General features: G+C 42.0%; 1 protein-coding gene across 12 annotated transcripts in view; it reads right to left on the minus strand.

The window, feature by feature from the left end:
* RBPMS (RNA binding protein, mRNA processing factor) overlaps positions 1-22,234 on the minus strand; it is a 167,411-nt gene that overhangs the window by 65,996 nt on the left and 79,181 nt on the right. For 11 of the 12 annotated variants that reach the window (XM_073219061.1, XM_073219051.1, XM_073219056.1 and 8 more), the window contains exons 3-4: positions 20,637-20,675; positions 19,313-19,375 (exon numbers count right to left, since the gene is read on the minus strand). The exons of the other annotated variant lie outside the window; for it this stretch is intronic. Coding sequence is in view for 9 of the 11 variants with exons in the window: in XM_073219051.1 (XP_073075152.1) it covers positions 19,313-19,375; positions 20,637-20,675 (102 nt within the window). In the remaining 2 variants the exon portion in view is untranslated. The remainder of the gene's footprint in view (positions 1-19,312; positions 19,376-20,636; positions 20,676-22,234) is intronic. 12 annotated transcript variants of the gene reach the window in all.

Consider the following 22,234-nt stretch of genomic DNA (forward strand, 5'->3'; position numbering starts at 1 on the left):
GAGAGTAGAGCAGCCCTGGGGAAGTGGGGATGTAAAGTGATTTCCTTCCAAATTATCAAGCGTCAGGCAGAAGAGCTGAATCAATGTTGCCAATTTCTGTGCACAGCGGTACGTGAAACAGTATCGGGGGAACGAAGAACTAATTCAAATCTCAGGAGTGGTAAAGAGAGTGGCCTGCTCTGCTGATGGGGAGGGGGTTTTGTGAAGTATTCATATTCCCATCTACTGAGATCACAGCTTTGGCTGAGCCTTACTGAACAACTATCCGTTTTCTCAGCCACCTCGTTTCTTCCCTAAAAGTGTAATGAGACAACCCAAGCTCCTTCCACTACAGTTGACAACTACTAGCTGATAAATCCATCGGCTCCCTCCCCTACTGCTGGCTTGGACAAGTTAACAAGGAATAGGACAAGCTAATCAACAAATAAATGAGAGAATGATTATTAAACTATTGCACATGTAGCAATCAAACGATTTCCAGTCATACTATGTGGGGGAAAAGAGTCACAAGTGGAGGGTGGCTTCACTCCACTCCATTCAAAAGATTTTTCATACAACCACAAAAATATATTTGGGTCCTGTCTTGCTGAGTGACCAAACATTGAAATCTATTTTATGACTTCAGTTTCTACTTAATTTACTTAATGTTGATTTAATGAGAAAATTCAATATTGCTTTGAAAGTTGCTGGAATATCATAATGCTATTACAGATATTTTTATTAACAGTGTTACAAAATATAATTAACATACCCTGAAATTCACCCTGTGTACAGGTCAGTGATTAAGAAAATTTGCATAAGCCTCCCCACCCCAAAGAAACTTTGTACCCATCAGCAGTCACTCCTTATGCCTCCCCCCACTTCACTACTCAACCCCCAAGACAATGATCCACTTTCGATCTCTGAGAATGTGCCTATTTATCCTGGATTTCATATAAACGGGAATCACACAATACATGGTCTTTTGGGGCGGGCCTTCTTTTACACAGAATCCTGTTTTCAAGGTTCACTGGTGTCATATCACAGGACAGGGCTCACTTTTTTTTCTACTGCTAAATAGTATTCCATTGTACAAATATACCACATTCAGCTGTCCTTTCGTGAGTTCATGGACATTAAGTTATTTCCATGTTTTTGGCTGCTATGAACACCCGTGTGTAAGGTTTTTTTGTGTGTGGACATGTGTTTTCGATTCTCTAGGAGTGGAATTGCGATGCTAACTTTTTTGAGCTGTGGAACTATTTTCTGAAGCAGCCACACCATTTCGGTGCCACCACCAATGGATCCAACCGGATCCCAATTTTTTGCACCTCCTCATCAACACCTGCACTGTTGCCTTTTTAATTTTAGCCATCCTAGTAGGTGTGGAATAGTACCTCACTGTAGTTTTGATTTGCATTTCTCTATGCCAGTGTATTTTAAAACATTTTGTAAAAAGAGATAAGAATAAAAGCCTTCTATCTTCAAAGAGTATTTTGGTCATAAAGGAATTATAACAGGAAACCACAAATCTTTCATTATATAAAAGGGAATGAAGTTGAAAGAATTAACTATTACTTTTCATAAGTTAAAGACACAAGTTAGAAATACAAGCTGTTTTCTGAAAATGACTGATAGACTTGCCATTCCCATCAGAGAGCAGGAGGTAAATACAAACTTCAGAGATATCCTGAGGTTGGAGGGGATGAGAATATATGTTCTACAGGTGGGATAAAACATTCAGATTAGAAACAGACTCTAAGCAAGGCATATGCAAGTTTCCCTGGGAGTCTGAACACAGCTATTACATTCAATGGGAGCCTTAAAATGACTCAAGGTCAGATCAAATAGAAACAAGCATGTGGGTATCTGTGACAGTGGTGAGGATGGGGCTCACCCCCAGACTACAGTTTGGAGGGAAGTTAGAGGGAGAGATGTATGTTATAAGTACAAACAGAAAGCACCACTGGAGGAAAGAAAAGGAGGGGGATCAGTGCCACAATTTCAAAAGTCTCTCCCAACTCAACGTTATTTCTGAAAATGAATGAGTAGAAATTTTCTACTGTTCATAAAATATCTTTGTATCACAAGTGAAAACTTGTGATTGTCCAAAAATTTTTAAAAAGACAAAACAATCTTAAGTAACGATCACAGAAGCAGGGGGCTGGTAGAGACTGGTCAAGTTCTCTGATGCTGAGTAGCAGAGTAGATAACTAAGTAGTGTTACCTACACAGAACAGAAAATTCACAGAATTTTACTACTGCATTTGAGGACCTTCTAGCCTAGTCGTTTCAATCACAGGGGGCGCTCCTCACTGGCCCTGGCCCCACTCCCCAAACTCCATAGGGATATTTGGGAGCGTATGAAGGTGTTTGTGGGCAGTTACATAACTGAAGACCACACTGGCATTCAGGCAGCTGGAGTCAAGGATGTGAGGGTCCTACGACGGCAAAGAAAGAAAAGGTCCAGGAAACTCAAGTAATCCACCTAAATCCACAGTTAGCTGGGAAAATCCAGAATTCAACTTTCTGATTCCCATGAATGTGTGTGAGTGTGTGCGTTTGTGTCTGTACGTTCAGTTCTGTGAAATTATTTCACAAAGGCTACATTTCCTTCGGATAATAATGGAAGTGGTTGTTCAGTTTCCATGATGCTGAAACTTAGGTACACGAGGATTCCAAAAGGGAACAATCAAGTGAGGAGAAGAATCTGTCAGATGTAAACTGTATTTCATGCTTTTCCTAAATAAGGGCATGGCTTGCAGAAACATCAGAGCTGTTCCCACAACAGCCTGGGTCACGGCCCATCGAGAAACTACCAGACCAATTACACCCCGTTCTTTCTCTTACTCCAGCTACCTCCAAGCACTTGTCCTGGATTTACCTTAGAATAGTCTGATTTATTACTCATTGTTCTTGCCTGAACAGTCATTTGAAAAGAATGGGTCCCTCTCCACTGGTAATGTCTCTAGATTAAACTTTAAGAAAGAGACCCCTTTCCAAGGACTCCTATGGCCAGTTGTGGCCATGTGGATTAAAGCTGGACTATGAATCTGGGGACAAGTCCTGCTCCACTGCCTAATCTAACAGTCTTCCAAGCAAGCACTAGGTTTCTAGATGTCTTGATCTCCCTTGTTTTTAAAACCCCTTGAAATAAAAAAAAAAAAGTGTACAATTTTTCTTCTAAACGAGATGTTCCATAGAACACAACCTTATTCTGCTTTAAAAATTTGTGTGACAGGACTATGTGTCCGTGTCTAGCCTAGAAGATCTCTAGAGGCTTACTGTTGATTCCGAGCCTATGTGATTTCTCCTCTGCTGATACTCTGCACCAAGCCCAGGTCTCTGAGTGTTATAATAAAATCGGCTTGGCCACATTAGCATCCCATCAGCATCCCTTACCAGCCATACTGGGTCTGGAATAAACAGATTTTAATAATATTTCCTGGTGACTAGGCCACGTCCCAAAATAGTTTTCTCCTTGGCTTCACTTACGTGTGAACACACGGTAGCACTCACACTCACACCCTCTCACACGACGCCAGATGCCCACGGTGAAAACTACAAAGTGGTTTTGGTAAGGATGTATCGCCCCAGCCACAAAACGAGGGAGGACAACTGGGATCCCCTTCCACAAGAACCCTGGCTCCCAGAAGCACCATGGCTGTGGTTCAGCACAGGGATGACTGCAAAGGACACACCCCAACTCAAGTCACGAGTTCGCGTGGAACAAACATCCCCCAGATAAGCCGCTTCAGCTGGGGCAGGGAGGAGCACAGACTTGGGAGTCTGCCTGCCTGCATTCAAAACTGTCCCACTGCTGATCCTGGGCACACTGTTTAACCTCTCTGTGCGTTGCCTCAGCTGTAGACTGGAAATGGTAACGGTCCACACCACACAGGGATGACGGTAAGGAAAATGAGTCCCTCTTGCCAATGGTTAGACGGAAGCCTGGCACACAATAGCCACTGCCCTGGCCCAGCGCTCATCAGCTAAGGAGCTGCTTCCCCTGCACATGGACAGACAGGATTTCTCGTCTCCTTCAGCCTTTCTGCAAGCTGCTGCTTGTAAAGGAGAAGGAAAGGATCATACTCAAGGCCGGGATCCCCCAACGGGAGAAGCGGCAGGAGGCCGGAGCCACTGTGTGTCCTTCCCAAGAACTCTCTTATCCCACCGGGTTTCCTCCCCGGGGGGCGCTGCGGCATGCCCGGCTCCTCCTGCCCACCTGTGCTGGTTCACACAGTCACAGCAGCTCTAGGGGGCCTGGCCTGGGAACCGCAGAGCCTGGACTCACTTTGCAGGAGAATCAGGGCGAAGCGCTTCTGAGCAATCTGGGTCTCTGACTTACCCAGCCATCCTCCCCACTGAAATTTCTTTCTTTTCCACTGAAGCACACATTTTGTTAGCCAGCAACCCCCTGTGTGCATAAGCGTGCCCTGGGAGAATCTGCTTTGTATAGGACGACTATAAAGTCATGACAGGGCCTTTGAAGCAGCTATAAACTCAATCTCTAACATGTCAACAGAATCAGAGTCAAACGGAGTTTATTTTCCAAAGGGTTGTGAGGGCACAGTTGTTTGAACTTTTGCCACTAAGTTCTCAAAGTGTCCTGGAAGGGCAATGGAAAGCCCGTGCCCTGGAGGTTAGCAAGGGGGTGTCTCTGCTGAGGGCACCTCGCTGGGGCTGAGGGACAGGTGAGGCCACATGCAGAGGAGCGCAGGCCGAAGCGTGGATGGCCTTCTCCCCTCAGCCTTCCCGACGCCAACACTTCTGCTCCGTGGATGTCATACTGTGAAGATGAAGGGCTCAGCACCCTTCACACGGAACCCAAAGGCAGCCGGCGCTGCCTGGCCCCTCGGCGTGGGCTCCGCCGGCACCTCCCCTTCCGTCCCCCCATCTGGACGGTAACTATGCCCGTTTTCAAGGATGGTAGTGGTTGGTGGGGCTGCATGACTGCCTCTGACTCCCATCCCCCGCTGAGCGAAGGCCCTCAAACAAACGGCATTCAGTGGATCCCAGGCAGTAGTTTTCATTCACCTGAGGTTTTGGCCCTCAGAGGATCTTGAGGTGTCAGGGCAAACCTACCACCTTTGGGTGGCCTATGTCTGCTTGACACTGACTGTGACTTTCTAGTCCTATTTCTGTCTGTCACAGCAAAAATTTCAGAGGTTAAAGTAGCAGTCAAAAGAAATGTAGGGTACAAAGCACACAGTGTCAATGTAAGTGATGTTCAGGTTACATGGCTCATCCCTGCGAAGCCCAGGTCATAGGGTGACATCGGCGAGTTTGGCACCGAGGAAGAGAGAAAGCCAAAGAGTAAAACTAACAAAATAAATCACAACCCTGTTTTTGGCCACGGTCTGTATTGCTGCACCAGGGCAGTCAAGGAGATATATATGTTTGGACACACAGCGTATCTGGTGAAAAAGGGAGTTTATGTGCAAATTCATTATCAATTACAACTATAAAAATAGCTTAAATCTCCTTTCCAAGTGATGGCAAAATGAGAACATCATTCCTAAAGGCCACTCGTGTGCTCATACATCTTGTGCAAAGTACAAGACCCAGGATTAAGTGCGGAAGGGAAGAGTTTCTAAATACCTACTAATAGAGCCAGTATATCATTAATAAATGACTATATAGGTCCCTTAAAGACAAAAAGGTTCCTGGTATTCAGACCAGAGTTTCAAGGATGGAGTCAGCTGTTAAAGCAAAAGACGACTCATCCTAATTACTAACCTTCTAATTATTGGCAAGAAGGAGACTGACCTGCCTCTCCACCTAACGCACATTTTGCCGGAGTGCCACGCAAAATAAGACCGGGATGCATGTGCATTTGTGTGTTTGAAAATACTTCACGAATGCTCAGATATGCTGAGTGATTACAACTGTGCAACATACAGAATCTCAGAAGTGTAAGAACCAAGTATCCTGTGTCTATGCAGAAAAGCGCAGGAAGAACTGGTCCTACTGTGAGAGAGGAGGGCAGGCTAAGAAAATGCATTCCACGTTCTTTGGGGTTCACCTACAGTGTTCATTAGGTCAGATGAGACCCATCTTAACTTTCTGTGTACACTTTAAGGAATTTTTTATTAGTAGCTGATGTAGAAGGGAAAAAGAGGGGAAGAGGAAAAACACTGCGGACATGCACAATCTCTACATTTTGAAAAAAGGCCAATTGCGTAGACCCTCCAAAACCATATAGGAAAAGCTTCCATTCAGAAACCAGGCACAGCCCACAACAGGCCCGACTCACACGCTTCCCAGACCTACTTCTGCTTTCCTGTCGCTCAGGGATGAACACCCCTCTCCCCACCGGGGTCCGCAGGAATCTCCCGCACTGTGTGCGCACTGATTCAGGCCACCGTGAAGTTAAATACTGAGAGGAAGCAGTCAACAAGTACATTCTAGGTACTGATTTTTAAGCTGCACAACAGGACAGTACCACTTCATTAGAAAGAAATGGCTGTGTTATATTTAAAAATTATCTGTGTAAGTCAATGACTTTATATCTTCCACTTCACCGAGGACAGAAATGAGTGTCGTCTACACCAACAAATTATGGATTTGGTCCTCAGAGTCTCTTATTAACACCACAATGATAAATCAACCTGCAGGCAGGGCTTGTTCTCTGATGAATGCGGTGTAAACACAGAAATAAAGAGAGCAGCATCTGCTTCTTAAACCTGTTGTTAAAAATCTAGTCTAGCACAGATCAGCAAATGGCTTGCAAGCACTTTGCAAACCAAGAATTTGGGGCTCAGGCACAAGTTAGCTGCAAAGAATGTAAACAGTGGAGCCTGAACTTCGGAAGTTCACTGCTAAGCACTTCCTGTCCAGCACAGAGAGCCAAAATCAAGTGAGTCAACGCAGATGGCACCTCTGAGCAACTAGAATCAGTGCTCTTCCCGCACTCGAACGCATCGCTACAAGGGCACTGACTGGCGGCCCAGCGGGGCCAAGCTTGCATTTCTCCCTCTGCCAGGCTCGCCGAGACAGTACACTCTACAGAGTCTCACTGGCTCCTAAATACAACAGTTTACATGGGATGGGGTCTCTGGTTCAAACAGATTCAAGTGGAACCTGAAGTGGAGAAAGCCATGTATATGATTAGCTTGACAGCAGAAAATATTTTAGGTTTACAATATTTTGGAAGTTTGATGATATTAAGGACAATACTGCAACTCTGCTTCCCCAAAAAGCTCTAAGGAAGAACCGCTAAAGTAATTGACCATTAATTACACTGTAAGACAAATCAATGCTCAGAAGTACTTTGAACCCAGTGGAATTTGGAATGCCATTGAAATAATTTTAAAATCAATCTGTAGGAAAGAGGACTTAAGGAATAAAAGCCTGGCCTTTGTGAAGATCATTACTACCATCAATTAGGAGAATTTTTACCTCTTAACAAATGCCAGTGGCATTGATATGCCTATCTCATTTATTTATTTGATCCTCTTATCTTTCCTGACAGATGCTAACAACAGAATATTAATGGCAGGAAAACTGAGGCTCAGGGAAAAGCCTTGCATCAGTTTGTAAGTGGCAGAATCTGTATTTGAACCCGGTCAGCCTCTGCTGAGGAAAACCCACAGACATCAGAATGGGTGACCAAGACAAGCCTTCCCCGTTAGCCTCTTAGCCTCAGTTGAAAGATTTAATGCCATTTCACAGACACAAACACACTTAACACTTGATGTTATTCATGCACAAGCACATAAAACTACCTCATACTTCAAATCAACAAGACACTCTTTATATCCGTGAATTAAAATTCATTTTTAGAATTAAGTACTGGCCTACCATGGAGATAGTGCCAGCTCGGTTCCAGACCACTGCCATAAAGCGACCATCACAATGAGACAGCTGAATGCATTTTTGGCTTCCCAGTGCATGTAAGTTATATTTACACTATACTACAGTCTACTAAGTGTGCAATAACATTATGCCTAAAAAAACAACAAACACACCTTAATTTAAAGATACCTAATGCTAAAAAAAATGCTAACTGTTTATCGCAGCACTATTCACAATAGCCAAGAAATGGAAGCAACCTAAGTGTGCATCAGTAGATGAATGGATAAAGAAGATGTGGTATGTATACACAATGGAATACTATTCAGCCATAAGAAGAAAACAAATCCTACCATTTGCAACAACACAGATGGAGCTAGAGGGTATTATGCTCAGTGAAATAAGCCAGGCAGAGAAAGACAAGTACCAAATGATTTTGCTCATATGTGGAGTATAACAACAAAGAAAAACTGAAGGAACAAAACAGTAGCAGAATCACAGAACCCAAGAATGGACTAACAGTTACCAAAGGGAAAGGGACTGGGGAGGATGGGTGGGAAGGGAGGAATAAGGGGGGGGGGGAGAAAGGGGGCCTTACGATTAACATGTATAATGTGGGGGGAGGCACGGGGAGGGCTGTACAACACAGAGAAGACAAGTAGGGATTCTATAGCATCTTACGACACTGATGGACAGTGACTGTGAAGGGGTATGTGGGGGGGACTTGGTGAAGTGGGGAGCCTAGTAAACATAATGTTCTTCATGTAACTGTAGATTAATGATAACAACAACAACAAAAAAAAATCTGAAAACTCAGATGATGGTTAGCGTAAGTCGAACTTTCTGCTGGGGGAGGATCTCACCTCGACACTGACGGCTGCTGACTGATCAAGGCTGGGGTTGCTGAAGGGTGCCTGAGGCAATTTCTTAAAATAAGACAACAATGAAGTTTGCTCCATCAATTTAACTTCCTTTCATAAATAATTTCTCCGTAGCATTTGCTGCTATTTGATAGCATTTCACCCAGAGTAGAATTTCTTTCAAAACTGAAGTACGTCTTCTCAAATCCTGCTGTTGCTTTATCAACTCAGTTTTGGGACTACTCTAAGTCCTTCATTACCATTTCAACAATCTTCACTGGGAGTAGATTCCATCTCAAGAAACCACTTTCTTTGCTCACCCATAAGAAGTAACTCCTTGTTCAAGTTTTACACAGGCCCTACTTCTGATTCTAGTTCTCTTGCTGTTCCCACCACATCTGCAGTGACTTCCCCCATTGAAGTCATGAACCCCTCAGTGTCATCCATGAGGGTTGGAATCAACTTTCCAAACTACTATTAATGTTGATAGTCTGACATTTTCCCATGAATCAGGAATGTTCTTAATGGCAAATAGGATGGCAAATCCTTTCCAGAAGGTTTTCAATGTACTTTGCCCAGATCCGTCAGAAAAGAAATGCTATTTATGGCCTTATAATGGCTATCCATAGATGCCTTATGAAAGGATTTCTTAAATCGTAAGACTTGAAAGTTGAAACTACTCCTTGCTCCACATTCTGCAGAATGGACACTGTGTCAGCAGGCATGAAAACAACACTGTTCTCATTGTATGTCTCTATTAAGCTCTTGGGTGAGAAGGTACATTGGCAGTGTAACAGTTTGAAAGGAATGCTTTTTTTCTGAGCAGGTCTCACAAGTAGGCTTGAAGTATTCAGTAAACCATCTTTTCGGAATGATAAATGAACAATGGCTTCAACTCAAAATCACCAATTGCATTAGCCCATAATGAGAGAGTCAGCCTGTTCTTTGAAGCTTTGCAGCCAGGCACTGACTTCTCCTCTCCAGCTATGAAGGTCCTAGATGGCATCTTCTTCCAACAGAAGTCTGTTTCATCTACACTGAAGATCTCTTAAGTGTAGCCATCTTCGTTGTCTCAGCGAGATCTTCTGGAAAACCTGCTGCTTATCTTGTATTTTTATGTTATGGAGATGGCTTCTTTCTTCATAAACCAGCCTCTGCTAGCTTCCAACTTTTCTTCTGCAGCTTCCACACGTCTCTCAGCCTTCCTAGAACTGAAGAGAGCTGGGGCCTGGCTCTGGATGGGGCTTTGGCAGAAAGATGCTGTGGCTGGTTTGGTCTTCTATCCAGACCACTAACACGTTCTCCACATCAGCAGCAAGGCTGTTTCGCTTTCTTACCATTCATGCGCTCACTAGAGGAGTGCATTTACTCAGTTTCCTTCAAGAACTTCCCTTTGCATTCACAACGTGGCTTACAAAGCCTTTCTCAGCTTTCAGCATGCCTCCCTCACTAAGCTTTTTCACTTCTGGCTTTTGATTTAAAGTGAGAAACATGGGGCCCTTCCTTTCACTTGAACACTTAGAGGCCATTGTAGGGTTATTAATTAGCCCAATTTCAATATTGTTGTGTCTCAGGGAATAGGGAGGCCTGAGAGGAAGAGGGACAGGGAACGGCTGGCTGGAGGAACGGAACACACATACTTACCAATTAGGCTCACCGTCTCATATGGGTAGGGCTCATGCTGCGCCCAGGCAATGACCATGGTAACATCGAAAGACCACCATAACAAATATAACAGAAAAGTTTGAAATATTGTGAGCAATACCAAAATACGACACAGACACGAAGTGAGTAAATGCTGGAAAAACGATAGACTTGTTTGACACAGGGTTGCCACAAACCTTCAAATTTGTAAGTAATGCAATATCTACAAAGCACAATAAAGCACAGTACCATAAAACAAAGCATGACTGTATTTTTTTTTAATTCAGTAGACACCCCTATAAGCAAACTAAGATGCCACCCTGAGGTGTTGGAAAAAATCAACATCCTCCTACCCTAGTTACCTAGGATGACATCCCTAAGGGTAAAAGCCTCTCCTCCATTAGTTCTGCCATGCATTTGTTTAGCATTCTAACATGTGTAAACACTTCGCCAGAGTCTCTTTCATAACTGGCTGTTTGCTTTTTTCATTGAGGTGTATCCATGACCTGCAATCCTGAATAGTCTTCTCTGACTTCTATTCAATATTCCTCTATTTGCACATTACATCAGTTTCTAAAGGAATACCAGATCCTATGAAAAATTGTACTGTAATACTGTGTAAATTGATTTTTATTCTGACTTTTTAAAATGTACAAACAATGCTTTTACACTTTTATCTGTTTTTGTTCCTGTTACAAAGCTAACTTTCTGCTGGAGAATGTGCTGTGAATTCCTTTTCATTTAAACTTCTTTTCCCATGATAGGTTTCCAAATTTACTCTTTAAATTCTGTGTACTTATTCCTCCTTTTACTTTTGAGTGCTCTTATGTAATGCAAACAAAGGATAAAATGGATTAAAATCATTAAAGATACAAGAGAACCACTACTGGTTACTAGTTTATCCTAGGAATTTTCTACCCAACTGCATTTTCCAGGGGAATTATTTGGATCTTTTAATTTTAAAATGTTTTTAAAATTAACTTGCCGCACAATGGCTGGAAAACAAACTCTCATATCCTTCGTATGCAATGCCCATGTTACTCAAGGTGCCCTTAATTTTACAGGACCTTCTCTATTAAAATTTACTATATGTTTAGAAGAGAAATTTTTGCCTTAAAGATATATTTCATGGCTTATTTGCTATAAACACTAGCTTTTTTAGACAGATTAAGATTCTAGATTAGTCATTCTAATCACATTCACTAAAATTGTTTTATTCCTCTTATTCCCATATTTACATTAGGTTTTTTCAGATATCTTAGAAGTATACAATCTAGTTCTTCTCCCTTGATTTTTACATTTAAAAAATCCTTGACTATTGAGGTTCCGTCATTTAAATTTCGTTTGTTTCCATGTAATAATTACTAGAAGTCTGTACAAACAGCAAGAAAAGTTTATTTTTTAATTATAAGGAAAATACCTCATATTGTCTATATTTATAAGGAAACAAAAGAGCAAGCTGACCCATGTCCTCCTGCCAGGCTGACCCCTTAAAGGAGGACAGGGCCCGTCCCACGCCCACTCCCCAAGGCTCCAGAATGTTCTGAGGCACTGCAGTTACTGAGCAGGACAAAGGGTTTCAGCTTTGTGGGTTACAGGTTCAAATCTGGGCAGATTATCAGAAACGTTAAGCTGATGTGGGAGAGACCCTTAGTCCTTAAGAAGGTGGTGATCACTAACTGAAAAGGAAAAGAGGGATTTTACAACAAAGACAGTGACTGAAGGTGCCCGACGCGCTACGTGACAGGATGACCAGCAAGTTGGCCCAGAGAGCCTGAGATCCTTGCTTCGAAAACTGGCTCAGCTTCTTAGCAAAGGGAGTTCTAGCAAGTAACTCATTCTCGGCGGTTCATGTCCCACAAACACTGACTATATTTCCTACTTACATTTACAATGAAGGCAAACAGATTCTCGGCATATCTGAAATACCTGGAGAACACTAGAGAAAGGGCAAGGTCAACAGGCGGTAACATTTTTAAAGGGAGTCTAGGTAAGTTTAAACAAGCAGATCCTCAAAAAGGCCACACCACAAAGTCTGAGGGCAGTTTCACACAGCTGTGTAGTATCTGATGGACTAACTCGAGATTTCCGCACAGACTTGCCACTGGCATATACACGGGTGTGCGTGTGATGGGTGGCTCTTCCCACCTATTTATTCCCTTGGAGGAAAGGGTACTAACATTTCTGGCTACTTTTCCTTCTTCAGATTCCCTTAGATTTCTGTTGTGAGCATTGTACCGTTGACCTTGAACAGCCTGGGACTTAACTACAAGGGTCTATTTACATGCAGATTTTTTTCAATAAATAGATTTGAAAATTTTTTGGAGATTTGAGAGTTTGAAAAACAGTTCTTCTAGCTTACTCGATTGTAAGCATAAAGTATATAATACTTCTAATATACAAAATATGTGCTAATTGCTGACATTTGGGGTAAGGTTTCTGGTTAACAGAAGGCTATTAGTAGTAAGTTTTGGGGAGTCAGTTATATGCAGATTTTCAGCACCCCAGGCCCCTGCATTATCCAAGGGTCAACTGTACTTTCCAGTTTCCTGTATGAATGCTTTATAGCTTTAAATAACCTGTTTTTCTTCAGGCAAAGGCTGTAATTAGAAATTTAGCAAATTCTTCATTTGTTTTTTTGAAACAGATTTTAATTACGTGCTGTACCCTCTTAGGGAGGTTTTATAACAATCCAGAAATGCAGGTCCATTATAGAGAGAGCAAAGCACAGAAAAAGGAAAAGAAAAAAAAAATCACACACTGGGCATTTGCTATTGTTTTATTTATTTATTTTTAGATTATATTTGGGTTATGAGTAACTTTTGGTGGTGGTACTTTTGTGGAAAGCCTATTCTAATTTCCTGGATGGGGGCTAGGTGGATCAACTGTCCATCAAGCCCCACAGTGCAACACAGTCGTTTAGAAAACAAGACGAGTCCCAACCCTTGCATCACGACAGCTCTGTCCTGGCACAGGCACAGTCCCCAACCCGGCGCCAGCAAATGGCTGCCTTTAAAGTAAGTCAAGAGTAAGCAGTTTTGAACAGTTTTTAACAGATAAACATTAGATGGGACTCATGATCTCATCTGGCAGCCCTGCCCACTTCCCATCCCAAAGTCCCAGCTGGGATCACAATAAACGGGCCTCTTCAGCCACACTGAGCAACAGACTAAGAGAAATTTAGGGAGAAAAATTTAAAACTGATAAGAAACATACTGACATGGTGCCTGGTGAGGGGGGAGCTGAGACGGGCCATCTGGGCGCTTGTGTTTGTGAAAGGTTTTGTTTAGGGGAAATCACACACCTACCTCACAAGCTGCACAAATATTAAGATCAAAAGTCCTAACTTGCAAAACCTGTCAGGAAAACCTGTGATACAGGAAACAGAGACTCTCGTCCAGACTTCCGTCAACCTGAAGCCAAAATGTCTGTGTGGCCAGTACACATCTCGAGTACCCTGGTGACCCTCTGTGCTCAACAGTTTGTGCCAGCACTTTATGGTGATATCTTTTGACTGACAAAGTACATTTGTGGAATGGGTTCACATTTGGAGCATTTCTAAGTGATTTTGCTTGGTGAGTTCCTTTGAACACTTTTGAAAGAAATACCTGAATCACAGATGAGGAACCTGGTATAGGACTGATGATTCATTCTACTGCACTGTTTAGAAACTCAGTAGTTAGAGAGCTCAAACTGGTCAAACTAAAATTATGCCCAAGGCCAGAATCCCTGTGATATAAAAAATTGAATCACGGCAAAAGAAATAACTGTAGTGTTTACTGCAATGCCAGGGATTTACAGAGATGGAAAAAACTAAGTTTTCCTGATCATATCAGTTGTTTATGTAACATGGAGCACTGTCAAGTACATTTCAATGTGCTTTCTTATAAATTATTAAATATTTTCCTAACAATTCTCTTTACTTCATACACTGTTGAATCAATGAATTTCTTCAATCATCAAGAAATAATTTAATACTCTATATCCTCCACTCATTTTCATTTTCTACTTATTAAGGCTCCTTTGCATTGGAAGGCTGAATGATTGCCACCTTTCTCCTCTTTATTAACTGCTTTTGATCCCTTAATTCCAAAGTCTATTTAGGCCTTGAGAACATACCTTTCCTTAGTGTCTTGCATGTTGAATATAAAAGAACACAAAACATAGGTCTTAATAAATGAACCATCCAAGGGTTGGGGTTTTACCTCTTTCCTTTTATAAACTATTGAAGGGTAACATAGCTCCATTAATTAGGACTGCCATCAAAGAAAATAAGTATTCCCAATCCTATTAAATAAAACATTTCAAGTCACATGGGATTCCTAAAGAACCCAGGACTACCATTAAAAAATCAGTCAAGTATTCATCAAGCACCCAATGATCACTCCAGACCCACCAGGATGGTTATAATTTTAAAAACACAGGAAATAAGTATCAGTGAGGATATGGAAAAACTGGACCCTCCATCCACTGCTGGTGGGAATATAAAATGGTGCAGCCACAACAAACAGGTTTGGAGGTTCCTCAAAAAGCTAAAAATACAGTTACCATATATTTTCCCCTAAGGAATTTAAAACAGGAACTCAAAAAGGTACTTGTACACCCATGTTTACTGAAGCATTATTCCACCAAAATGCAGAAACAACTCAATTGTCCATCAACAGATGAATGCATAAACAAACTGTGGTATATCCATACAAGGGGATATTCAGCAAAAAAGGAATGATATTCTGCTACATGCTACAACATGGATGAATCTTGAAAACATCATGCTAATTGGAAAAAAAGCCATACACAGCAGGACAGATATTTATTTCAATATCTAGAATAGGCAAATTAATAGAGACAGAAAATAGATAAGAGGAAAGGAGAAATGGGGAAATATTGCTTAACAGTAATAGAGTTTCTGCTTGGGGTGATGCTAAAGTTCAGGAAACAGTAGTGATGGTTATACAACATGAGAATGACTATAATTAATGCCACTGAATTGTACACCTATAATCATTACAATGGGAAATTTTGTTACATAAATTTTATCAGTTTTTTAAAATAACATGCCCCAAACCATTAAACTGTGCACTTTAAATGGGCTAATTATACGGTATGTGAGTTATATCTCAATAAAGCTATCTTAAAAAGAACCCAATGGACTTGGTGGTATAATTAGAGATCACTTAGATCCATTAGTCTAGTTTGAGTGTAAAGCAAATTATGGTGCTAGTCTAAGCAATGTCTGGTTGTGAAGGCAATCTGGGGTGATATACATATTTTGATTATATCAGATTTTCTAGTTCTGATCTAATTATTGATAACAGAGCCTGTGATAAAACCTAGCCTGATAACAACTACGTTAAAATAGGGGCGTAGCAAATAAAATGGCATGCGTACCAAAGAGTCCACACACAACCTTTGAAAGTACTTTAGCTGAGTGATTCCCAAACACCAGTGTAAACATCCCTATTATGAAACCATACACAAGGACCACGATGAGCCTATGACCTACAATGTTCACTACAAATCACTCTCACTTATTAAAACACAATTTCTGGTAGGCAACAATGGCAACATGGGGTCTTTGCAACTGGTGGGAATAGCCAGTGTTGGCTTATTCCCACCTCTGCTCAGGGTCATTACCCTTAGACCTGCCTTGCCTCCTGTGTTTCTCTTAAAACGTCCACAAATCAAATTTTTACTATGCTGGGCTAACTCTCAGTCTCACTGCATTGGATTTACACTTGGAAGTTATCAACAAGCTCTAAAAATAATTTGATATTTTGGATCAGCTCCTCCTTCCATTAGCATGGAAAATGGAAAACTGCCCAGACGGAAACTGCAAGTGCGTGTGAATGGTGAAGGATAGGGCAGATACTGCTGGCAGGTCAAAGAACAGACGGGGCTTCTGATCACGTGCATTAATGGGGCCATAGATAACCTAAAGGGAAGTCTGAGTTTGGGTTATTTTTAGCTTAAATCGGGAGCTTTTGCTATGAAAACAAAGTGTACTGTATTTATTTTAGAAGATCCACAAAACCCCTAATAAAAGTTCAATGTTACCACTTAATTCAATCTGAGCATGTTTTTCCATAAAATTATCATATTGATGGAAGCCTAATCCAACCGTGGAAGAAAAATGGATTTATTTGGGGGAAAGCTTCATTATTAATACTAATAACTGAACCAAACAGTAAATAAGATAGAGAAAATAGCAAGAGAGACTCCAAAAGCAGCGAAGTGGCTCAATAACACTGTGAGCTAGTCTACAGAGAGACACTCCCTGGCTTGAAGCAAAGTTTCTCAATAGTGGAATGAAACAAAACATTATGACAGGCAGCTGTACCCAAAGGAATGTGAGGAGCAGCTTTTAAGAGCAGCCTGGACAAATGACACAGGAAGAGAAAATCTGGTAATGGTTATGAACACTGTATGTTTTTAATTCACCAATTAGAAAAGAAGGCCTGGAAAAGAGCGTAATATGCTGGTCATAGAGAAGATGCATCAGCTTCCCAAGGACAGTATCCTCAGTGGGCCCATTTTTGCTGCAAAAAGGGAAAACCCTGCTCCGTGGTCACAGGTCAAACTCGATTGTGGCCATTTGTCCTGCACAATGTGAATTAAATAAAGTCTGTCACTGCCACTCAGGAAAAATGCAGTGACATTCTGTGGATCAAGCAAGCAGCAAGAAGTTGTATGAAGCGAAAGGCTTCCTTCTGGTTGCAGCTCTAAACTCACACTTCCTGAGTCTGGGCCCCTCTCTAGGCCTCAGTTTCCCTACCTATAGCAACAGGATAGTTCCTAAGGCACAACACACAACACCCTGTAATACTTCACACATAAAGGTCAAAAGTATTGAGAAAGAAATCACCCAGGAGCTCAGTAAATGCCCCACACTCACAATCAGCCTCTGGGCAGAAAAATGCCCAGGTTCAATTCTCCACAGGTCAGTATTAAGAGTTCCGCATAGGTCCACAGAACAGAATTAGACCTGTTTTGCATGGCGTTCTTCCCAGGTTATCAGGACACAAGCAGCAAACAGCATTAACTGAAAAGGGAGAGGATGCTGCTAAAAGGAAGGCTTGCTGCCAGACAACGGGAAGGAATTGTCAAGCACAAGGAGAAACCCTGAAACCAGAGCCCAGGACATAAAAACACACCTATCTGGGGCCGGCTGGCCTGGGGATGTGCTTCAACACTTGTCTCACTGTTACGTCGTGGCTCAGTACCTGACATCTGTAATGATAAAACCCTTGGGCACCAAGAAAAATTGAAATTATGTTCGCCCTACTCTGCTTAGTAAGGCAAGGCAATACGGTTTATGACTGACCACTTCAACATTTAAAAAATCAAATGTGGAAAAAAAAATCAAACTAGCCCATAAAGAAATATTGCCTTTGTCAGATGACAGACATCACTGTAAAAGCCTAGTGCTGCTCGACAGGTCAGTGACATCTTTATGTACAGAGCAGAGGTCAAGTGCAGTGACGGAGAGCCATTCCATAAACAAGCTTCCACGGCTGTCACGTCCTTCACAAAAACAATGAAAAGGACGCGGCGAAAACACCATCTAACGTAACTCTGAAGGACCCAGACCATTTCTGCCGTTAGAGAACCACCACCCAGGAAGGATGAAAGAAAACATGGCCTAAATAGAAACCGTGATTTTAAGTCCAAAGTGTGGTTCTATTGAGAAAGTTCTGATGGTTTCAATGCAATGCAAAAATCATGTAACAATTTTTGTATCAAAACATTCAATTATACACTGTGTGCTTCAGTGTGTACCACTGGTGCTCAACAAATAATTGGTTTGTATTTCATTCTGTGGGAGAGAAGGGGGAGAGGAAGCAGTTATTCTGACCAGGAGGTTATTTACCCTCATCGGGAAAAATGCTGAGCTCTTTGGAGCTCCTAGATTCCAAAGACATTCCTAGATGGTTTTCATGAGAAGCCAACAAGAATACTAAGCAAACCGTTTCTTCTGAGAGTGTACACATGCTTCATCAAAGCCTAGAAGCCTTCCCAGATTGTGTCACAATGACACCACTACGCTGAGTAAACAAGACCCCCTTTAGCCCTGAGGCCCTTTCCTGGAGCCTGTAAGTCATCGGGCCACCAGGTTCCCCCAGCCCTCTCTCCTTAGTGTCCAGGAGCTCAGAAGCAGCTGGCAGGAACAGTTGTAATCCCACAGCAACACAAAGGCCACTGCCAAGTTCACAGAAGCCTACACAATGTCACACAGATTGCAACCAGCCAAATGTCCACTTGCCTTTCAAGAAGTGACCTAAGCTCTCGATCAACCCTCATTCACAGCTGCTCAGGCCAACTGCCTGGAGCACCACAGAACCATGCTCCTCACCAAGAATCCTCACCTGAGGACCAGTCCTGAGCACCTAGAACTAAATTCGGCATCCTTCCACCTTCTCTTGGCTTGGTTCCCTCAAGTTTTGTTTTGTTTTTTAACAAACCAAAGGGGAAAAGTATTTACTAAAATAAAGCTGATAAAAGCCTCAAAACACATGGCAGACAAGATGACTACCAATTAAAATCCAGGTATCTTAATTACAGACGGCAATCATTTACTGTATCACATGCAGAAAGTCTTTTGGGAAAACAATCAGAATGCAGCCTACAACCTGTTTTAAAAAAAAAAAAGCCACATACCCATAACAAAAACCTCTTGAGATAAGGAGATCTAAGATGTCAATCAACTTGGTGTAGGCTTATAGCCACTGAGAGTGTAATGAAAGCCAAACTAAGGTGCCTATCTCCATGGGAAGTGGTTGGGCTGAATTAAAATAAGACCCGCATCATCAGGTATTTTCACCATTACAGTAAAAGCTGGAGAAGAGCAAAGTATAACCCAACAGTTTGCACATCCCTCCTTAATTCTAGGAAAATCTCTTTGGAGGATTAATTAAGTTGACGAATCCCTCCCCATCAGACTGAGCAGGCTTTCCACTGGATTTCCAGTCCCAAGAGGTTCCATCACCTCCCACCACCTCACAAGGAAACCCCCCAGTCACGCCATCACGGCTACTTACATTCAGAGCATTCTTTGCAGCTTCTGCTTCCGAGCGACTGTCAAAACTGACAAAACCTACAGGCTGAGGAAAGAAAAAGAAATATGAAGGTAAAAAAAAAAATCAGGGGACAGCTACTCTTCTGGGTCAAAGGTGATGTCAAACTGAAGAGCTAAGAAAAAGAAATGACCACAGACAATGGACAGAAACAAGAAAGCCAGTCCAGAAGAATCATGACTCAGTGGCTTAGCCAAATTTCTAACGTGAATCAAAGGGACTGTGAAGGTGGTCTTCAAGGGCACAAATGGGGATTTAGAGGATCATTAAAAAAAAAAAAAATTCTAGAAGGGGTTGGAAGGTGAGCAGCAGTGAACAAAGGAATAGAAGAAAACTTGGGTTGAGAGGCTCTACTTTCCTAAATCAAATTCACGGTACCTCAGTTTCTTCATCTTTTAAAATGGAAAGAGAACCGAATCACCTTTTGGTACACTGTAGGTGCAAGGAATACAATGACATAATGATAAAAGCCCTGTACTCTCATTGCATGATCAAAATTATAAAATGAACATTTCATCTCAGACCCCAAGGGATGCCTTTTAGAAGTCCTGTGTGTAATTAGGTATGTAAACCACACTGTTCCAACTAAATAGAAAGGACTTAGTATCTTTCAGTCCAGAAGGACGCCTGTGACATAGCAACAAAAGCTTACTCCTGATGAACCACAGAACACCCTCTTGAGGGATGAAAAGGGACTGACAGGTGAGCATGATGGATGTTTAGCATTTTTTTTAAAAAAGCATATAGCTAAAGGTGTTCAAGAAGCTTCCAGGCACTCAGGGTCATTGATTATCACCTCCATTCTGCACCTTCAGTGCTCCAATCTAGACTCGGACTCTGCCTGTGGTTATTCGGGGTTTAGAGAGACAGTATCATTCTTCGCCATCAGAAACTCGGACCAATTGCCAAAGTTTGCCTGTTTAACCTTATAAGAAAACAAACAGGAAAGAATCTAACCTTATAAAAAAACATACAGGGAAGATTCAAAAGTGAATCTGGGTAATACTAATTTCTTTTGAATATACAGATCAATCCCAATATAACTATTCTGAATGCTTTACGTCTGACTTCCAGGAGAGATAGTCCCAGACATCCTAGCTGGAGACAAAGGACCTACGAATCATTTTCCTAACCGATCTTACCCTTAATTTTAAAGCAACAACAAAAACAAAAAAAGCAAATACTTGTGGGAATTTTTAAAATGTCAAGCTCGGTAACATTTCTGAAAAGAGTCAATTCAAACTCAGTGTAGAAGTGGATCACTTATATGCAAGTCTGAAATTCTTACCTGCTTAGATGTGAGCTTTATAAGAGAGCCTTCGTAGCCCTGAAAATAAACAACCAAATTTAGACAAAAAGAAGAGTACTAGGAAAAAACAACTGTATTAGCATTTTGCTCAAGTAAAAAATGAGTCCTTCAGACGACTGATTTTCTAACTGCTCTGGGAAAGCAGTCTTTTTTCCCCCACATACGTATGTGTGAGCATATGCCTCTGGTTGCATACTTGGAGCCTAAAAGAAATCAAGCCCTGGAATTCATGCATTTACCTATGTTTCTTTTTGAAGTTTTCATAAAATTATGCAATGGTAGGAAAATGGGCGTCTCTGTCAACAGCAGATATTTTTCACTGTATAGAATTAGGAGAGGGAAGGGGGTCACTTTAATAAGACAGGAAGGCCAGAGATGTGATGACTCGGCCATATATTTGCCATAAAATAACAATAATGAAACATTAAGAATGTACTAGGTAGAATTTAGGATTCACAATTTTAAACTGATTTCTTCCGCTTGCTTATCGGAGCGGCCAGTTCACATGCTATTATTCTGACTGAGACATGCAGAAATTCCCTTTAGGTTTTTTACTCTAACTCATCCCCCAGGCAGACAGAACCACCCCCTTCTACTCCTTGCTTTCACCCCTCCTGGCCCCTCAGGAGAAGTATAACAAAGTGTGTTTATTTCTGAAAATAATTAATGGCTGGTGGCTTGTGCTGAAGGATGACAGGAGGGGGAAAAGCACCGCCTGACATGATGGACCACTGCCCCCATTAGTGGTGTAGAGGCAGATCTGCGGACTAGGGTCGGCCTCCAGGGACTTTAATTAAGAGGGCTGTCAGGAATGTACCAGGGTCCTGACTTAAGCGTTGGGATTTCTGGGCAGGATGTGGGAATTGATTCATCTGATGGCTTCCCAGCAGAGAGAACTATCTTACCAATGAGCTGGTGTAAACATTTTACCTCAAAGGCCTTGAGCGCTTGGCCAGAGAGCTCATGATTCATAGGCCTGCCTCCTCCTTTTCCAAGGTGATCTCTATGAAAAAACCTGGGGGATCCCACACCTTAATGGCCTCAGAGGTAAAGGATAAATAGGTATTTCTCTCGAGTAAACCACCACTGGTAGGGATGTGCTGTGTTCTCAAGTGGCAAACGGGGAAGCCATATCACGTAATAGTTTGGAACAGGGATGGCAGAGTCAGACTGCCTGGTTTGAATCCTGGCCCTGCTATTTCTTATGTGTGTGGACTTGAGCAAAACTGATGCAACTGCTCGAGTTTCATTTTCATCCGTTGGAAAAACGAGGCCAACTCACTTTACCAGATCGTGATGAGAATTAGATACTGACAGAAAGGGCTTGCTGGCTGAACCTCGTGTGTGTGTGGGTGCGTGGGTGTGTATATACATATATAAACATAGTGGTATTTTGTCCATTATACGATCGATTCACTTAAAATGTCCTCATTTTCCAAAGGGAACAGACAGTGAGAACTAGAGGCCTGTGGAAGACACAGGAAAGTCTGTGAGGTTGGCTCTCTCCCCACAGCACCTCCTTCCTTCTCACTTCCTCCCAGCTCACCCCATGTCTAACCTCTCTCTTCCCTCTGTAC

The sequence above is a fragment of the Manis javanica genome, chromosome 12 (genome assembly GCF_040802235.1).
Source record: "Manis javanica isolate MJ-LG chromosome 12, MJ_LKY, whole genome shotgun sequence".
NCBI classification, from domain to species: Eukaryota; Metazoa; Chordata; class Mammalia; order Pholidota; family Manidae; genus Manis; species Manis javanica.